Source organism: Poecile atricapillus, chromosome 28, assembly GCF_030490865.1.
Source record: "Poecile atricapillus isolate bPoeAtr1 chromosome 28, bPoeAtr1.hap1, whole genome shotgun sequence".
NCBI classification, from domain to species: domain Eukaryota; kingdom Metazoa; phylum Chordata; class Aves; order Passeriformes; family Paridae; genus Poecile; species Poecile atricapillus.
In genome coordinates, this window is record NC_081276.1 from 3,735,321 (window position 1) to 3,754,599 (window position 19,279).

Consider the following 19,279-nt stretch of genomic DNA (forward strand, 5'->3'; position numbering starts at 1 on the left):
CAGAGGCTTTGCAGCACCCTCAGTGTGTGTTCTGTGGGTCTCCTTCACACATCCAAATTTAAACTGCTGCTACACAAAGTCAGCTGCATCCAAAACCGTGCACTTTAAGCTCTACAGTTAAAACTATTCCATTCAGCCTGGAGGAGAGAAGGCTCCAGGGAGAGCTCAGAGCCCCTTGCAGGGCCTAAAGGGGCTCCAGGAGAGCTGGAGAGGGACTGGGGACAAGGCCTGGAGGGACAGGACACAGGGAATGGCTCCCAGTGCCAGAGGGCAGGGCTGGATGGGATATTGGGAAGGAATTGTTGGCTGGGAGGGTGGGCAGGCCCTGGCACAGGGTGCCCAGAGCAGCTGTGGCTGCCCCTGGATCCCTGGCAGTGCCCAAGGCCAGGCTGGACGGGGCTTGGAGCAGCCTGGGATGGTGGAAGGTGTCCCTGCCATGGCAGGGGTGGGGCTGGATGAGCTTTAAGGTCCTTCCAACCCAAACCATTCCATGATTTGTTGGCTGGAGCTGATCCAAATCCAAGCACAAATTGCCATGACTGCACCCCTCAGCTCTGGTGGCCTTTGGAGCTGACCAGGCGCTGCCACAGCTGCAAGAAAGAAAATCCTCCCGGCCCCTTTCCCCTCTGTCCCGCTTTTCAGGAGCCTCCTCTCCTCCTCCCACCTTCCCCCAGTTCCACGACACCCAAGACACTCTTTGATCTCCCACAAAGATCATTCTCCAAACCCCAGAGGTCCAAGAGATGGTTTGTTAATGATCCATAACAATCCTTCCTGCTCCCATCTGCAGCACAGACACCCCTGGAAGCCCAAAAAGGTATTTTTGTGGCCCTGAGCCTCCCTCAGCCATTCAGTTCCCTCTAACCCCAGTGGTTTTGCCATAAAACACCAGCAGGAATTCAATTTTTAAGTTGTCCACATTTATGTTAATTTTGGCCCATCCCATATATTTAAAAGATTATTGCTTAAGATCCTTTCAAATTTTTAAACCAGGTATTTTATTTATCCTATGGAAGATACTGAATGTGCATCAGGTATTTATCTCCTAAATCTTAAGCCTTAAGCCTTAAAAAAAATATAAAAGTTTTGTATTACTATGGAAAATTCAGATACAGATAAACCCTCTCTCATTTAAATTTGATCCTGGGCATTTTTATTCTAATCCCTGATATTTCTAGAAGATTCCCTTCATCTCCCAGCTTCCTTTTCCTGCAAATGTCTTTTTATATTCCCTTAAACATTGCAGAGTTTCACAATATGAACTCCCACTATTGAATTAGAAATTTATTATGAAGCGCACAAAAGAGCATGAAACAGAGATCTGTCAGAATATAAATAATTCCAAACGTGATTTTTGCTCTTCCTTCAAAACTAATAACACATTGGGCACTTAAAATGAGAAAATTAAAAGCTCTTTCCATTTGAATCTCTTACTCTGTTTGCTGTCTGAATTTTGTTCAGTTGTGACAATCAGATATTCCCCAGTTTATTTCTGTTTATGCCATGATCAGGTTCCAATAAAATCACTCTACAGCCAGATGCTGCTGTGGTTGTTGTAGGCAATACAGGGGAACATTTAATTTTCATTTCTACCTTAATTTTATTTCTATCTGACTGTTTGGTTTCCTTTGAAAAAAACACTCTGGCAAAAACCTCATTCTGGTTCTATCCAAGGGTAGAAAAAGCCACTCTTGGGGCTGGCTGAGAAAATAAAAAAACTTTTTTTTTTTTTTTTAAGGCCCAGGTTTGGAGAAGTTTTCTTGTGGGCGCTTCTATGAAATATAAAATAGGGTTTTTTGACCCATTTGTGGGTCGTATTTAAGGTGTTTTCAGCTGGGACCATGAGCTGCAGGTTCCTACATTTCCACTCAGTCAAGCTCAGAGTCAGGACAGAGCCATTCACTCACAGGAAAGAATTCCAGGGGGGGTTATTTTGTGTCTTTTCATTTCATTTTGCAGTCAATGAGGAAAAATTACATTTTCTCCCTACTCCCACTTGTGCTGTTGATATCCCAGAGCCACAGGGCCTCAGGCATCCAACTTCAGGCTCTTGTGCACAAAAATCACAGTTATTTTTCTGATTTTTTTGCATCATCTGCAAACTCACAACTGGCAAAGAAATAATCCCCTGCCCCAGGGTCTCTGCCACACATTGACTTCATCAGAGCCATCCCGAGTCACTGGGGCTCAGCAGGAGCTGCACCTGCCCCACTGCTTATTTCAAGCACACTTAAATAACCTCTCAGGGAGGTTTTGAAGCCAAATTCAGTTAGCAAGCTCCATTTCATATTGATTTTAGTTAAATTATGTGAAAAATTTCCTCTGGACTGAGATACCTTTAATTGTCCTCCTATTTTTTCTTTTTAAAACCCCAAAGATTCCTGGCATGAACCATCTGCTGATGGTAACAAAATAAACCTCATTATCCCAAGAACATTTTCCAAAATGCCAAATTTTAAACAAGGCACAGAAGACAATGAAGAACTCTGCAACCTTAAGACACAGAGCAATTAAATCCCAACTAAGTGCAATTAGCATCATCTCCCCGTTTCCTCTGGCTTTTGCCAGGCTGGAATTCGCTTTGAGGCGTGACAAACTGCAGTCACCTGCTGCTTCCCTCTCTGCTCCTCCAGCCTCACACTGCTGTGTGCCAGCCATGGGGAATTTGGGATGGGCAATGCTCTCCCTGCCCTGGTGGTTTTGTTTTTGCCATGAGGAGGTGGGAACTGGAACGTCCTGGAGAGCAGAAAGCTTTTGTAGCACAGCAGGAGCTGGGAAGGTTCAGCACTGGAGGTCACTGGGATGTCCCACACCTGCACTGAGAGCAGCTCTGGCCACTGCAGTCTCCAGGTGCTGGCTGCTCCATCCCTGGAGCATCCAAGGCTGGCTTGGACAGAGCTCTGAGCACCCTGCTCTGGTGGAAGATGTCTCTGCCCATGGCAGGAGGTTGGAATTAAATGAGCTTTGAGGTCCTTTCCAACCCAAACCATCCTGGTCCAGCTTCCTGCTCCAGTCAGGGCTCACTGCCATGGGGCTCAGGTCCCTCACTCCAGCCCAGTGCCTCACTCAGAGGAACCTAAAGGAACTGCAGAGCCTCCCTGGGCAATGGCACTGGAGCTCCTCCAGCTCTGGAACTGCCTGATCTGGTGCTGTGTCCCCTTCAGGCTCTGCTCATCCCTCTTTTTATTCCCACATGTCCCCAGACACCTCCCTGTGCCCTGGCAGGGCCGAGCAGGGACGTTGGGGACACCAAGGACCCTGTAGGGTTCCTCAGCTCAGGCTCTGTGTCCTGCTGGGGGAATGCACCTGCACCTTGTGCCTGGAGCAGCACCTCAGAGGGACCAGCTGAGGGTGGACGTGCTCAGGAAGGAGTTTGTTTGTGCCCACATGTGTTCAGGAAGGAGTTTGTTTGCTCCAGACTTTTTAAGAGCACTTAAATCTTAAGCCAGACTATGAACCATGACCCAGAACCAGGGACATCAGGTTCTGCACTTCTGCCCTGCAAGACAAGGGTGGAGAAGGTCTGAACAGGGGCTGGATGACCCCCCACTCCATCCTGCACAGCTTGTGGTCAGTAAAATCTCTTTTCTACCTTTTGCTTTCTTTCCTCTGCCCTTTTCCTGATTTTTTTTTCCCAAACCTTGTCCTCGATGAACAAAAAAAACCCTGCAGAGCAACACAATCCGTGTGCAGTGCTTCAGGAGGCACAGCCTGGGGTGGGAGGGATGCAGGGAGCTGCTCACAACAGGGACTGCCTGATCCTGCAGGTTTGTGTTTCCCCAACTACAACCAAACCTTCACCAAGCTGAAATAAGGATTGAACTCCCCCAGGAGCCCTGGCCTGGAGTTTGAAATCAGCTGAAGAGAATCAGGCTGGTCTAAAGCTCCTTTTGTTGTCTCAGGCTGTTTATCCATGGTGAAGAAGCCAAAGTTTTGGGTTTATTTTTTTTGCAGGCCCTAAGAATGACAACAAACCAACCCCCAAACACAGAGGAAATCTGTTAGAAGAGAGAAGCAGCACATTTTCACTGGGATTTATGGATGCAGTACATGCTTGAGCTTAATCCAAACACAGGGAAACCAAAGCAAGTCCAGGGACTCCAACATGACCTGGATCAACCCAAATCTCCCCCAAGCACGTGCTCACCCCTCAGTGTTCCTGCACAGGAGCCACAAACCAAGATGTAAAGGCCCAGCAGAACAGTGGGAATATCACACAAAGCAGGGAAATCGTTGGCAGAATGCGGAGAGAGAGGCCAGCACATGGATTTAGCGCAGCATTGTGACAGGAATGGGATTCCTGAGGCACAGAGAGAGGTAAAAAAGGCATTCACAGGCTTTTGGTGTGTGCTGGCTGAGGGGAACCTGTCACAACTCACATCGAGTCTGGCTGTGGGTTTACAAGTCATTTTCCAGCCGTTTTTCAGTTCCAGTGAAAGGAAAAGAACTTCCTCAAATGTGTTTATCTGATTGCCAGCAATTTCCATTGCAAGGCAGATGAAATAAATAAACACAAGGCAGAGGCAGTTAACAGACTCCAGAGCATCTCAGCAGCAAACATTTTCATATGGCACTTTTTGCAGACTCTTTTTCCTTGGGAATGGGCTGTTTTGGGCAGCACAGCTCAATCACAGGCTGCTTTTGAGTGACTCGTGCTGTTGAATACACCAAAGAAAGAATTCTCCTACCAAAGCAGGGGGAAAAGGTTGTAAATTCTGATTGTAACTTACATGGCTGTTGAGCAAACTGCTTTTGTGTGATGTAATCCCTTCATTTTTTTGTAGGTTTTCAATCGCCATTTCAAGCTAAAATCAAATGTGCACAGGAGAGAGAAAAAAAAAAAAAAGGAAAAAGAAAGGAAATCAGATAGTTAGCAACAGCCAGGATTATTGTTTCTTTATTAATATTTGAATGATTAATGCTTTATATCAACAAGCTTGTGAAAAAGAGACAAACAGATGAGCACAGTTGGTGTGGATGGAGCTGCAGAGGCGTTACTGGGACATGCAAATGGACACACAGCAGGAATCCCCACGAGGGTGACACAGCGAGGCCAGGGGGGGCTTCTCTTCCACTAAAAGTGCTGCCTATTTATAAAAAAAGCAATTTTCCTCCTCTTTTTCCTTTCCTGCTGAGAGCAAACCATCGGCAGACAGATCCAGTGCAGCGGGCAGAGTAGCCAGGCCTTCCAAGGAGAGCTGGCAGTCATCACTTGGTTACTGTCACCTCTTCACATTTTGTTAAAAAAACCTAAAAAATTCAATAAAACTGGGCTGCAAGGAGAGTGCATGAACTGGGGTGGATGAGGGCTCTCTGATGCTGAGAGCTGCAAAGGGAAGAGGGGAGGAGCCAGGTTTCAGCTGAAAAAACCTGAAGCCAGGATGGAACATTTGGTGCTACCTGAGCTGGTTTCTATTGATGTCAGAGGAGCCGAGGTGAGGCCTTCTGGCTCCTGAGGAGTTCCCTCCCTCCCTGCCTGGCTCCTGAGGAGCTCCTTCCCTCCCTGCCTGGCTCCTGAGGAGCTCCTTCCCTCTCTGCCTGGCTCCTGCTCCACTTCAGCCCAGCTCTGGCTGCTGCCTTGTGCCTCAGTCCTCTCCTGAACCCTTCTTGTCTTCTCCGTTCTGCTACTGAGGCAGAACCTGGGAATCTCCTTCAGCAGATGGCTGCTGCTCCCAAAGCTCCAGTGCTCCCTTACAAGCTTTTTGCAAGAAACAAAAAATCCCCAAACCTCTTAAAGGCCCACATTAGAGCCTGGCAGGAGCAGGACCTGCTGTTTGTCTGCAGCAGATGTTGTCAAAGGCCGTATCTGTGCCCTGGCAGTGCACACAGAGCTCTGCTGCCTCTGTCCTCATTTAACACCTCTGTGGGCACAGCCACAAAGCATCTGCAGATGATCTGTCCATGGCCTGCTGCCCACACTCACAGCCTCACTGACTCACTGAGATCCAGCCAGCCCCTGACAAAGCCAGGCTGTGTCCCAGGAGGGTGGCAGAGAACAGACCAGGCCTGGCTTCTGAAGGGACATCCAGCTCTGAAGGTGACACTCCAGCTCCAGCACACATCCCTTGGTTTCCACCCCAAAGTGGAGCCACTTCTCGAGGTGTTCTCACAGAACTGAGTCTCAGATCAGTGGTGTTTCTGAGAACTGCCTCACGCCGTGATGGACCACGAGGAACCAAAGCCTGAGTGCTGACACAGCCTTCAGGAAATGAGTCAGACTTAGAGGGAGACCCAATTTCCTTCCTCTGCTCAGGGGCTCTTGGAGCAGCAGCTCTGAGGCAAGCACAGAAATGCTGCCTGGCCTTTTGCTGTTGGCAGCTGGCCCATCCAAAAGGACACCTGCATCTGCAATAAAAAATATTACGGGGGAAAGACTAAAAGCTCTTGAGCAGCCCTGCAGGAAGGTGAAGAGCTTTGAGGAGCCACTTATGGGAGGTCTCAAGGATTTCCTCTCTTGGTCCAGACTGATTTAGGTGCAGATTAATAGTGCTGTGTTGGCACAGATATTGAATGGAAGTGTTCCCTGTGCTGTTTCAGCCCATTTGATGGAGTAGAACATTGGAATTCCAGCAGGTAGGGAAGGTTTCTAAAGAGGTTTCTGAAGTATCTGAAGATTTTTCTTTAGTGCACACAGATTTTACCAAGCATCTCTCAACCTCCTGGGGCAGCTCTTGGACCACTGCTAATCCTGAAATTCTCCCTTGTCTCCCTCCTCCTCTGGGATGCCCTCCTTGCTCTTGGGGTCTCTTCCCCAAGCCCTCAACACCTCCAATCCCTCTCCTTCCCACTGCTGACCACTCTGATGTCCATCCCCAAGGCCACTGCAAACACTTTGGCTTCTCTGGCTCCATCTGCACGAGCTCTGATTTCCTTTCCTCCCACAGAGCTCCCAATCCTGCCCCACCACGTTTTGCCAGGACTACCAGAGCCCCTCTGACCTCTTTAACACCAGCCTTTCCCAGTCTCTGTTAGACTGGACATTAAAACAGAAAATAATGTTCCTGCCCATGGATTTGATTCAAATCGCTCTCCTTAAGCCACCCATCCTTTCTTGTGGTGCCCAGAGCAGCTGTGGCTGCCCCTGGATCCCTGGCAGTGCCCAAGGCCAGGCTGGACGGGGCTTGGAGCAGCCTGGGATGGTGGAAGGTGTCCCTGCCATGGCAGGGGTGGCACTGGATGGGCTTTAAGGGCCCAAACCAAATGACTCCACCATTAAGTGAAATTCCAGGCAGTCAAGGCTCTGCTCCATCCCCTCAGACCCCGGTCCGTGCTGCAGGGACTGAAAGCCACACACAGACACATCCCTGGACTGCCTGCCAGGCTCTTTTCCACCTTTTCCAGCCCTTCCTCAGATATTTTGTGTTAAAATACCTTCAAAAAGCTCATTCCTACATGCAACAGAGTGGATTTATCTCAGATGTATTTCCATAAAGGTCACTTTCTAAATTTATTTTCTTTCTGAACAGCCTTATCTCATGTAATAACCACCGACTAAATCCATTCATGGGATATTTCTACTGACATATTTTCCACTTGGGCTTTTATATTGTGCTCATCACCATGGAAATGACAAAAAAACCCAAACAACAGAAAAAAAAAAACCAAACAAATCCCCCAAAAATCCAAGAGTAAAGTTGTGCAGTTTTGTAAGATGCAGTCCCACACAGGTGATGCTTCCAAATAATAACTTTGAGCAAAACCCAAATGATCCAGTGCTAACTTTTAACTGTGGATAGTTAAAACACACACACACACACACACAATTGTCACCCAAGTAAAGAACCTCAGCATCTGACATTTTCTGTTCCACTCAAACTAAGGAATTTTCCCCTATGCCTACCCAAGGCAGAGCACATTTACTGCAGGATCAAAGCGACCTTTCAAGGCACAAAGATTCAAAAAAACACAAAGTCTATATCCTAAGACTCAGTGGGAAAAGAAAGTACAACATAACAGGCCAGATTTACAAGAATTCTCAGTAGCAACAGCTCCTGTTTTTCTCCCTAGTGATGCTGCTCACATTTTAAATTCTGGCTACATACCCTGAATTACACCTACATTAGTATTTATATTTATATATGAATGCATAAACACACAGAAGTCTGCAGAGGGAGGTGAGCAGTGTCCCATGAAATGAGCTCCAAGCACTCCTGGAAGCTGCTGAGGGCTGGGAGATTCCCAAATCAAAGCCCTGGTGCTTCTCCCTGCAAAAAGGCTGTTTTGGGTGAGGGGCTGTAAGCCCTCAGTCCCACACCTTCCAGCACCAGCTGAGCTTCCAGCACCTTCCACCTCAGCTGGAGGGACGCAATTTAAAGAAATCAGAACTTTAAACCATTTCTGTTTGATCAGTATTACCCCTAAGAGACATTTTCTAAACATGTGGCAAGGACAGAATACACAATGGTGTAGGACATATAAACACAAAGGCTTTTTGATCACTGTGCACTTGGCATGATCAGCTTGACACAACTTGTGTGCTAATTATCCACTGGGTAAAGGAAGGATTTCTCAGGTCTCTTCATAATTGAAGATATATTTCAATATTTTGGGTGAGAGGAATGATGGATTTGTCTTTACAAACAGGCTGTGGGTCTGCTGGTAAATAAAACTAGCACTGAGAGATAAAAGAAACAATGGGAAGGATTCCACTGATTGATGAATGGAAAAAAAGTGGATTAATTTTCCTGACATGGGTAAGCATGTGTGAGATGTTTCACTTATTAGAAAACATAAATAAAGACAAATCTTTAAAAGCCAAAATAATTTTGCTTGAGGAGTAAAAAAAACCCAAACCAAATCGAATGCTTTATAAACATTTGAATGATTAATGCTTTCTCTTCTCTAATCTTTTCTAATGCTGCATAATTTCAGTGATCTGCTGAGCGAGAGGAACACTCCAACCCAAAAATAAATGTGGTACACCAGTGTCTATTCTCTCCCTTGCACTCATGGCAGGTTACAGACATATACAGTGATAATGACAGGTCAGTTTTATTTTCTGAAGGCTTTTCAGTTCCCTTTGGAATCATTGCTGGCCCCCGAGCTGCGCTGCCTGCAGGGCTACATACCGTTGCTGGAGAGGAGCGTGAGGTGTGTGACAGAGAATGTCTAGAGTTCTCCAGCCCCCCATGAATGAGATAGGCTCCCGAGCCGGAGAGGATCTGACTTCCCCCAATGTCCATGGTGATGCCCACCATGTTGTGAGAGGGAATGGCTGTAGGAGAGGATGCCGCTGTAGTCACCTGAGCTCCACCTCCTCCCTGCGCTTCGAAATAGGGCGCGGCGCTGGCGGGAGCGTAAATCTGCGCCTCGCTGCTGTAGGAGTAGGCGGCTCGTCTGTGCAGGGGAAAAAAGGGGGACATGGAGAGGAGCTGGGAGAGGGAATCCCGTGTTTGACAGCTTCTGAAAGCTGGGGAAGTGTCAGAAAAACCCCTCAGGTGTTGGTGGGGTTTGTGCTGTTGGAATCTGTGCTGGGATCGATTGGCCCCGCAGCACGAGCTCACGGCGAGGGCAGAGCCTGGAGCTCTTGTAAAACTGGGGTGAGGAAGGCCAAGAAGAGGCACAAAATGGGGCACAGCACAGGAGGAAGAGGAAATTCTAGGGTGGAGATGCCCTGGCACAGCTGCGGCTGGAAGTGTCCAAGGCCAGGTTGGATGAGGCTTGGAGCAGCCTGGGATAGCAGAAGGTGTTGGATGGAGATGGACTTTAAGGTCTTTTCCAATCCAAGCCATGCTGGGACTCCTTGACTCTATAAAATCTTCCAACACCTCCTTTTTCCTCTAAAAGTTCCACTCCTAAAGCTGCCCATGCCACCACACAAAGTGCCTGGCACAGGGGAACAGCAGCTCCTTTCCTGAGCAGGATTCCCTGGAGAACAATCCCCCCATGAGGACAACACCCCCAGGGCTGGAGTCTGGCTGAAACCACCCTCACACCCAACACAACACCTGAAACAGCTCCTCCTCTTCCTCCTCCCACTGTGGGGCTGGGCTGGCAGGAGGCTGGCGCTGGGAAGGGCAGGGAGGTGGGAGGGGGACAGCTCAGAGAGGCTCTTACATGGTTCCATTGGTATAAACAGCTTCTCCTCCTTCCACATACTGCACCTGGGCTGGATAAACGTGCTGCACGGTCTGCACCTGCAACAGGCAGCAAAAAATCAGGGATTGCTCAGGAACCACTGGTTAAACTGCACAGCTCCAACCTTACCCTGACACTCAGGCTTTCTTCTTTAAAAAAAAGGAAAAAAAAAAACAAACCCAAACCAAAACTCCTGCCCCTGCTCTCCTCCATGCTTAGGAATCCCAAAGGAGGTTTTCATTTCCAAAGGTCAAGTTAAAATAGATAAGTAAGTGGTTGCTCCATGAGCAGTGGAAACAATGGAGCTGGGTTTCCTCTGGACACGTGTCTTGGGGTGACTAATAGGGGTGAGCTCATTCTGCAGCCTTTCCTTCAGAGGGGAGCCTGACAGTGTCCAGCTGCACCCCAGCCCCTTTTTTATTGCTCTGAGAGGGATGGAGTTGCCCTCTGTCAATTTTTTTTCCCCCTGAAATGGAGCAACCAAATGAAAAATCACTAAAGGAAAAAAAATTAAGAAGGTCAGACTCGCTGTCCACATGGAGCAGCACCACATATCCCTGGTTTCTTAGGAAACAAGCCCTGGAAAAGGCAAAGTTCAAATAAATAAAAACACTTGCAGGGCTCTCTGGCACCAAACCTTTCTATGGAGCCACGTGCAGTCAGTTAATTTGTTTAATTAAAAAAACCCCCAAACATTTAGCCTCTAAAGAAAGATCTTTGCCAAAGGAGATTGCTTTTAATTTAACTTTGATTTAATAAATGCTTTAAAATTGAAGTTGAAAGCATCCATCAAATCTTCAAATACATGAAAGACAACTGCTACAGCAAAGGTTCTTCCTAAACTTCAAATATCTTGAGAGTTTCTTTTGTCATGATTCTAAGAAAGGAGGAGAGAGCTGGAGAAAGTGATCCCAGCTCTCTGACTGCCCACAACTCTTTAATTAAGATTTTTCTAGATCTGGCACAGTTCCAAAGTCCCCAGAGTGTTCATTACCTGTTGTGGAACCTGCTGGACTCTGGGAACAGAGATTTGCTGCATCTGCGCCCCTTTGGGAGCGGAGCCTGTGGCTTGGACCAAAACCCTCTGCAAGAAGAAGATACAGGAAGAGACAATTTCAGAACATGTCACAGGTGAGCCAGGTGTTCTTTTCCAAAATTTCATGGCCAGCTTGCCTCTGCCACCAGCAGCAGCAGTGGCATCCTGTAATTAATGTCACCCTCCGTGGGCTGCACCAGCCTGAACTCAGCCCCCTGAATCTGGGCAAAGCTGCCTCCACAGTTTCTGGCAGGATTCATCCTTAAACCTCCACGAAAGGAAATAACAGTTCATTGATAAGTTCAGCTAGACAAGAATCACTCCTCACACATCCACATTTGGCTGCAAGGTTCCTTCTCTTAGAGCTGCTAAACCCAACCACACTCTGCCTCCTGCAACAAGAAATCCCACCAAGCTTCTGCCAGCAGCGAAGCTCAGGTGCTTCTGCTTCTCCCTGCAGTGCCACCAAGGCCACAGGGATGTTTTGTGGTGTTTTTGATGTTTTGTGGTGGTGGCTCTGTCACTTCCATCATCCCTGTCCTTCACTCCACTTTTGGTCTGAGGTTGTCAACACATCTCAGTGTGCTCAGCACCTTCAGACCCAGCAAAAGAAATGTGGGCATGTGGTGGATGGAAAGAAAAGATTGACTGGGAACACAGCCAAGCATCTCCATGGCCTTTTGAACCTTCTCCAAGCAGACACATCCTCTGTGCTTGGAGGCTTTAAAAACCCCCAGGAGTTTGGGCTGACAGAACAAAGAGCCAGAAAACAATCCCAGAAACAACCCTGATAATTACTGGCTACCTTATACATGGGTATTTATGATTTTTAGCCCTCCCAACATATCCATGTAACAACCAGAAACCCAGTTTGAGCAGAATTACAGGTTTGTGACAATTGCCCAGACCTGCAGGCAGCTGTTCCATCCACAGTCCCCAGGCTGCATTCCCTGCAGATCCCACACTCATATCAGCCATCACCTGACCCGTTTTCCCTCTACAAGGGACTCTCACCAGTGCAGGATGGGGACACCATGAGCCCTTTTTGAAGTCAGGCCTTGGCAGTGCCACCAACATCAAAGACCCTTTCCTTTCTCCTACTTTTTTCCCCATTTTCTGGCATTGTTTTTGCCAAATGCCACATCCCAGGCCAGGCTGCCCAGCTCAGCTCCTCGCTGCCTGTCCAGGTGCTCTGCTAACACCTTCCAGCCAAAATAAGGATGATTCCTATTTCCAACCTGGGAGGTGAGGCCATCCTGCTCAAACAGCCTCTGCTCACACAGAAAGGGGCAGCAGTGCTCAACGACCCCGAGGGCTCCAGCCTCCCACCATTCCTGCTGCCAGCAGTTCATTCCCAGTGTTTTCTTTGTCCTGCTGGTGAGAAGGGATGGCTCTGGATGCTCCTCCTCTTCAGCACTCTTCCACCATCCCCCAGATTTTCCTCAATCCACGGCGTTCCACTCGGTGCTCCGTGGCACAGGCAAAGGCTGGATGGGTGATTTCATAACCCAAAGGATTTCCAGCCTTTGTTCACAGCCAAATCCAAATCAGTGATCCCAGGGACACATGGTCACTGCTGGTCACTGCTGTCCCCATCCCTGCCACACCAGCAGGGAATGCTCCCCGTGGATGGGAAGGCTGGGAGGTGACAGCAGCGCTCTGGATCACCCAGTGGGAATGTCCATGGCTCCTGGAGAGTTGAATATTCCTTCTGGTTCCTGATCTTTAATCGTTCCTTTTCATCAGCATCCAATGGCAGCTGCTGCTGCTCACTTGGGAGTCGGAGAAGGATGAAGCTGAGTTACACCCACCCATCCCCTTATCCCTCCAGCTTCCTGTGACAGAAATTTCTTTTTAAAGTTCCCCAAAAGGCATAAAAAGGAACAAAAAGGAACCAGTTTCACTTAACCCTTCCTGTTTTGCACTGGGTGGTTCCTGTTCATCATTGAAGCCATCACTTGTCTCCTGTTGGGCCTCCCAGATGCAGCATATTCATGGACATGAATCAGAAATCCCTCCTTTGCAAATTAAAACATTGGGATCTGCCTGCCCAAGGAAGAGACCATGGAATGATGGAATGGTTTGGGTGGGGAGGGACCTTACAGGTCACCCAGTGCCACACCTGGACACCTTCCACCATCCCAGGCTGCTCCAAGCCCCGTCCAGCCTGGCCTTGGGCACTGCCAGGGATCCAGGGGCAGCCACAGCTGCTCTGGGCACCCTGTGCCAGGGCCTGCCCACCCTCCCAGCCAACAATTCCTTCCCAATATCCCATCCAGCCCTGCCCTCTGGCACTGGGAGCCATTCCCTGTGTCCTGTCCCTCCAGGCCTTGTCCCCAGTCCCTCTCCAGCTCTCCTGGAGCCCCTTTAGGCCCTGCAAGGGGCTCTGAGCTCTCCCTGGAGCCTTCTCTTCTCCAGGTGAGCAGCCCCAGCTCTCCCAGCCTGGCTCCAGCCCTTGGAGCAGCTCTGTGGTCTCCTCTGCACCAGCTCAGCCCTGTCCATGTCCTTCTGGTGCTGAGGACCCAAAGCTGGTCCCAGCAGTGCAGGGGGAGGCCAGGAGGGCAGAGCAGAGCGGGGAATCCCTTCCCTGACCTGCAGCTGCTCCTCAGAGGATGCAGCTCTGGCTCCTCCACCCTCCCCAGCACCAGCTCTGCCCTCAGCTCTCCCCATCCCTGGAGCCTTTCAGGACTGCTCCATCTTCCCCTGCTTTTACTGACAGTGACAACAGGAAATTCATCCAAAGCAAACACCAGCTGGCACAAAGTGACTCCCTTGGGGACCTGAATTAAACCCCAAACCCCAAATCCCCCCAGGGGGATGGGGAGGGCTGAAACCCACAGGGCCTTAACACCGAGCCCAACAGGTTGTCCCCGCTACCTCAACAAGCTAAAAACCCTCTCCAAGCTATCAAAACCCGGGATTAAAATCCATCTGGCAGGGAAAGCAGGGTTCTTCTCCATGGAAACAGCATCCCCAGCTGTGCATGCGTTACCTGCTGCGAGGCTGGCACCGGCTGCACCACCGGAGCCTGGGCTGCGGCCGACGTGTGAAGAGCCACGGAAGCTGCTGAGTCTGATCCACCCTCGGGACTCTGCATGCTCACTGCTGGGGACAGCACAGGGACATCAGTGGGGACAGCACAGCACAGCCACACCCCCCCAAAAAACCCCTTTAAACCCGGGGGGAAAATCCCAGTGGAAAATCTGGAGGGAAGAGCTGGGTTGGGAGGCAGCTCCCGTCCTACACGCGGGACTCTTTTTAGTCCTGGAGCTAATTTTAATGCAGAATTCTATTAAGGAAAAAGAAAGTTGCACAATTGTTTCACTGAGAGGAGAGGGAAGGAACAGAAAATGCATTTCTATATTTAACCGAAAAGTGGCGTTGGAAAATTATTGTGTCACAGTGAGCATCACACATGATCGGGAAGAGTAGGGGCAGATTTTTAAAATAAAATTTCTCCCCCTCTGCCTCATCACGTTTAACTACTGAAAAAAAGCTTTTCCTCAAACTTAAGCCCATGCCTGGAATTTAGAGCTAAGATTTCACTGGCAAAGCGGGGTGGTCAGCTTGGGTTTATAACCAGAAATAATCAAGGATGAAGAGCGCATGAACAATAATTCACCATCATTTTAGAACCTCCAAAGCAGCATCTCCACCCTCCCATCCCTGTCCTTGCCCCAAAATCCCACCAAGGTCCCCAGCATCGCCCTCCACTGCCACAGAACCCTGCAGAGCTGGGGCATCCTCAAATCCCTGAGTCCCAGCTCTCCCTCCTGGCACTGTCCCAGCCCTGGGGACACCGAGGGATGCTGAGATGCACACAGTGGCATTTGGAGAGCTTTTTTGGGGTGGGGGAGCCTTTTTCCCCCTCCATTTCTTGTTGGTTTCTTGTGAAACTGCCTGCTTAATGAACTATTTTAGGAGGGTTTCTGCTGTCACTTTGAAAGGTTAAAAACATCCAGATTTTGGGCAGTGTCATTTCTGCTTTCTCGGCCTTGCTGCTGAGCCTCCAAACACATTATGATGGCTTTTTTATTTCCCTTCTCCCACCAGTATTTAAACTTTTCCCTCAACTTTGGGCAAGTTAAGAGGAAAAAGGAAAAATGAGAAACTGAAGGACACTGGACCTGCTCATTTGTGTTCAAAAGAAACACAAGGGGGATGTGATATTACAGAATTTACCTGTTTATTCCTTCAGCCACTGACAAAACCCCTCAAATAATAAAATTCTCCAAAAATCAGGTTTTAAAGCTTTTTTTTTCCCTCAATACTCCATACTCCCATTAACAAATTACAATTACTCTCCCAACCTTCCCAAAACCCCAGAGCTTGCAAACAATTTTTCTCACATCTGGGAGAAAAAGTAGATATAAATATTCTTTTATATAAATATAAAAAAAGCCACAGAGTCACAGCTACCAGATTAATCCAACAAGCCAGAAACAAGGGAAATTAAATCAATATTTATTCCTGTGTCCTCCCCAGGCCCCTCAAGCTGCCCTCAGCACCCCCATCCCTGCAGCTCTGCTATATAAAGGCAGCACCTGCCTCTCCCCATCACTGCCCCTGGGTTTTAGCCAAAACCTCCCTGTGAGAAGATTCCAGTTGCAACAGCACCGTGGGATCAGGAAAATAATAATTCTCCCATTAAATGAAGGAAAACAGCTCCTTGCCTGCTCCAGCCCCAAATTATTTGCAATTAATAATTTGCAAATTAAACACTCGGCCAGCACTGCTGGGTTTGGAATGTTCAGGTGGAGATGCTCAGGCAGGAGAGGGGGGCACTTTTAGCACATCTACTCCCCCAGTTTTTCCAGAAGTGTTCATTGTCTGTCCCTTGTGCCCAGGGCTGTGGTTTGCAGCTTTCCAGGGTTTTGTGATTATGCATGGTGAGGTTATAGAAGAGAGGTGGGTGAGTTGACAAAGATATTTTAATTATTGATTAATGGCTCTGGCAGGGTCAGCTCTTGGCATTTTAGGTCTACAAAAGGTTTCCTTTAAAGTGTAGCTCCAATCAGAAAACACCTGGAAAAGATGGAGCTGGACTTTGATGATCCTTGGAGGTCTCTGCCAACCCAGAATATTCCACAATTCCATGATTCAAATCACCAACGACTCATCTTTGCTGATACATTTTGTCTTCTGCTTTCCCTCAGTGACCAGAAGAGAGCAGAGATGTGGGCAGGGTAGAAGGTGAATTGTCTGCTGCCAAAATAAATCCCCAGAGTGATTTTGAGGTTTGCTCTGGCAGTGATGACAGCCACACCAGACACAAAGGCTCCGAGGAAATCTGCAGATGGCACTTCCAGACAAGGTAGACAGACAGAGAAGTCCTGGACTGCCAAGCCACACGTACAGGACTTGTTATTATTTTATCTATCAGTGCAACATCCTGGAGAAAGAATAATTCACTTCTCATTAAAGCCATCCTGCGCTTCCTGAGAACTGGATTGGGATCTGTGTGCGCCATCTGCTCTGGTTAATTTGTGCTGATGGAAAGCTGACAGCACACACAGAATTCCTGTGCTCCCAGAAAGCAGCACAAGGTGCTGCAGAGCCCTGCTGATGCCCTGGCAGCTCGGCTGGCACCTGAGCCAAGGCTCCAGAGGGTGGGGAAAGAGTTGGCTTCCAAGGACGAGAGGAAATGTGGCACCCAAAGTCTTGCTCTTTCCTCTTCACCTCATTTTTATTTTTTAAAAACAGGTCACATAAATCAGAGGTGGGACTGGCCTTGGTTTTCATGGGGTATTTAAGCCTTGTATTTCCATCATAGATTGGTTTGGGTTGGAAGGGACCTTAAAGCTCATCCCATGGCAGGGACACTTCCCACTGTCCCAGGCTGCTCCAAGCCCTGTCCAGCCTGGCCCTGGACACTTCCAGGGATCCAGGGGCAGTTCCTGTCTCCAGCTCCTCATTATTCCAGGCTCAGGAGCTGTCCTGGAGCTCCCTCAGCCTTGTGCAGCGTCCTCTGTCACATCCCTGAAGCAAACACCCATGGAAGGACTCCCTGCCCACTCTCCTCCCTGCCCACTTTTCACCTCTCACAGGGAAGTTTTACACTGTTCTTGATCACTTCTCAGCAGAAACTCACTGGCTGTGAGCCTGTGCTTCCCTGCTTCCCACAGAGCTAAGGTTTGCTTCTTCCTCTTAGATCTGGCCAAAGGCAGAGAGGTTTATCCCACCTGTAGCTCTCTCACAGAAGGGAATGACAGAAGCCACTAAAAGATGTCTCGTGGTCTCTGACAGCCTGGCAGTCCCTGAGACTGTGGAGTTTGCAAACTGAGAAGTTAATTAATAATCAACAAAGCTGCTGGTGGGTCACAGAGAGGATCAGCAGCAGCCACAGGTGATAGTCTCAGTTCCAGGGCTCCTTACTGGGTGAAGAAGAGCAAAAAAACACCCAGTTATTGTGAAGAAATGAGCAGATGGACCTGACCATGCAAAAGGAATAAAATAGTGGTGAGAATTCCAGAATGGTTTAGGTATAAAGGGACTTTAAAGCTCATCTTGTTCCACCCCCTGCCATGGCAGGGACACCTTCCACCATCCCAGGCTGCTCCAAGCCCCGTCCAGCCTGGCCTTGGGCACTGCCAGGGATCCAGGGGCAGCCACAGCTGCTCTGGGCACCCTGTGCCAGGGCCTCACTGCCCTCACAGCCAGGAATTCCTTTTTAATTTCTAATTTCTAATCTAAATCTACCCCCCTTCACCTTAAAGCCATTCCCCTTGTCCTGTCACTGCATGACTTTTTAAAAAGTCCCTCTCCAGCTCTTTCATAGGTACTTTTGGACACTAAAAAGCTGCAACAAGTTCTCCTTCCAGTGGATTTATTCAACACATTGGCATTTCAGAGAGAGACAGGTTTAAAGTCCTGGTTGCTCAACGTGGTTGGTGATATCACAGAGGCCACCAGGGTCCTGGAAGGCATCACAGACATCTGGATTCCAGGTTTCATCATCACTGAATGAATCAGGCAGATAACCAGGCTGCTGCCTCTGGAAACCTTCTGTTTACACACAGCTATCTGGGTATCCAAGCAAACAGCAGGGTCAGGAAAGGAAATTCAGGAGAAAAAACAAAACAAAACACCAACCCTAATAACTTCTGGGTGCTATTTCTGGTCCTGCCACCAGCTCGCTCCGTGACCTTGAACAGGATGCTTCCCTTTCCCTGTGCTTCAATTCTCCCACTCCTAAAAAAGCCACAAATACTCCCCTAGGCAAGGTGTTTTTTAAGCACTGGTCTCTGAGGGTTGTCAGAGCCTGAATGCCTTTCAGAAAGACAAGGAGTAACTGTACAAGCCTTGAGGGCTGATAAAAACTCGGGTTGTCACCGTTTCATTCATAAGGCACCTTGGCTCCATGTAAATGGCCTTGCCTTTGTTAATCTCTCCTGCCTAAAGCAGCTCCAGAACGCTGGGAAAACAGAGATAAGAGGAGCATTTCAAAAATATTTTCTATGTTCAGATTTGCAGGGGGAGTGGGGGGAAAGGAGGAGGCAGCAGGGGGAGATCACAGGGAGAATCCTTCAAGTGCTGAGGAGGGGATGGAGCAGCACCCCCTGCACCCCAAAAGAGTCTGGGGAGGGAGGGGCTGATGCCAGAGCTGCCCTGGGCTCAGGGAAATGCTTGGTTTTCCAGGGAAATGCTTGGTTTTCCAGGGAAATGTTTGGTTTTCCAGGGAAATGTTTGGGTTTTGTGTCTTTGGTGATCTGGTCCTCGCTCTGCACCACACAGAGCAGATGTCATCGTCATCATCAGCAGCAGCCATCCATCCCAGGCAGCTCCAAACTCCAAAATAAAGGGGATTTAAAACCTTCCTTAGGCCCAGGGTCACTCCTGATGTAATTGTGGCCACCCCAGTTTTTGTTTTTATTCTACAGGACATGGATAGAACTCCTTCTTCACCTTATTTTTATTTTTTAAGAGCAGGTCACGTAAAGCAGAGGTGACACTGGCCCAGCCTTGGTTCTCACGGGGTATTTAGGTCTTGTATTTACATATCTTTATTTCTTTAAGGTGAAAATGTAAAACCTGTGAGCTACCCTACAGCAGCAGCCAACTCAGAAAATCATGGAATATGGAATGTTTTGGGTGGGAAGGGACCTTAAAACTCATCCCATCCCACCCCTGCCATGGCAGGGACACCTTCCACCATCCCAGGCTGCT

The 19,279-nt window shown here is 48.6% G+C and overlaps 1 protein-coding gene across 5 annotated transcripts in view; it reads right to left on the minus strand.

Moving 5' to 3' along the window:
- The window catches only part of RFX2 (regulatory factor X2), a 66,106-nt gene that overhangs the window by 15,778 nt on the left and 31,049 nt on the right, over window positions 1–19,279 (minus strand). The window contains exons 2-6 of one of the 5 annotated variants that reach the window (XM_058858540.1): window positions 14,106–14,215; window positions 11,072–11,161; window positions 10,057–10,136; window positions 9,069–9,336; window positions 4,731–4,805 (exon numbers count right to left, since the gene is read on the minus strand). In XM_058858540.1, the coding sequence (XP_058714523.1) occupies window positions 4,731–4,805; window positions 9,069–9,336; window positions 10,057–10,136; window positions 11,072–11,161; window positions 14,106–14,210 (618 nt within the window). In that variant the 5' untranslated portion in view covers window positions 14,211–14,215. Of the gene's footprint in view, window positions 1–4,730; window positions 4,806–9,068; window positions 9,337–10,056; window positions 10,137–11,071; window positions 11,162–14,105; window positions 14,219–19,279 lie in introns of all 5 variants that reach the window. The other 4 variants (XM_058858542.1, XM_058858539.1, XM_058858543.1 and 1 more) reach the window with 4 other exon arrangements.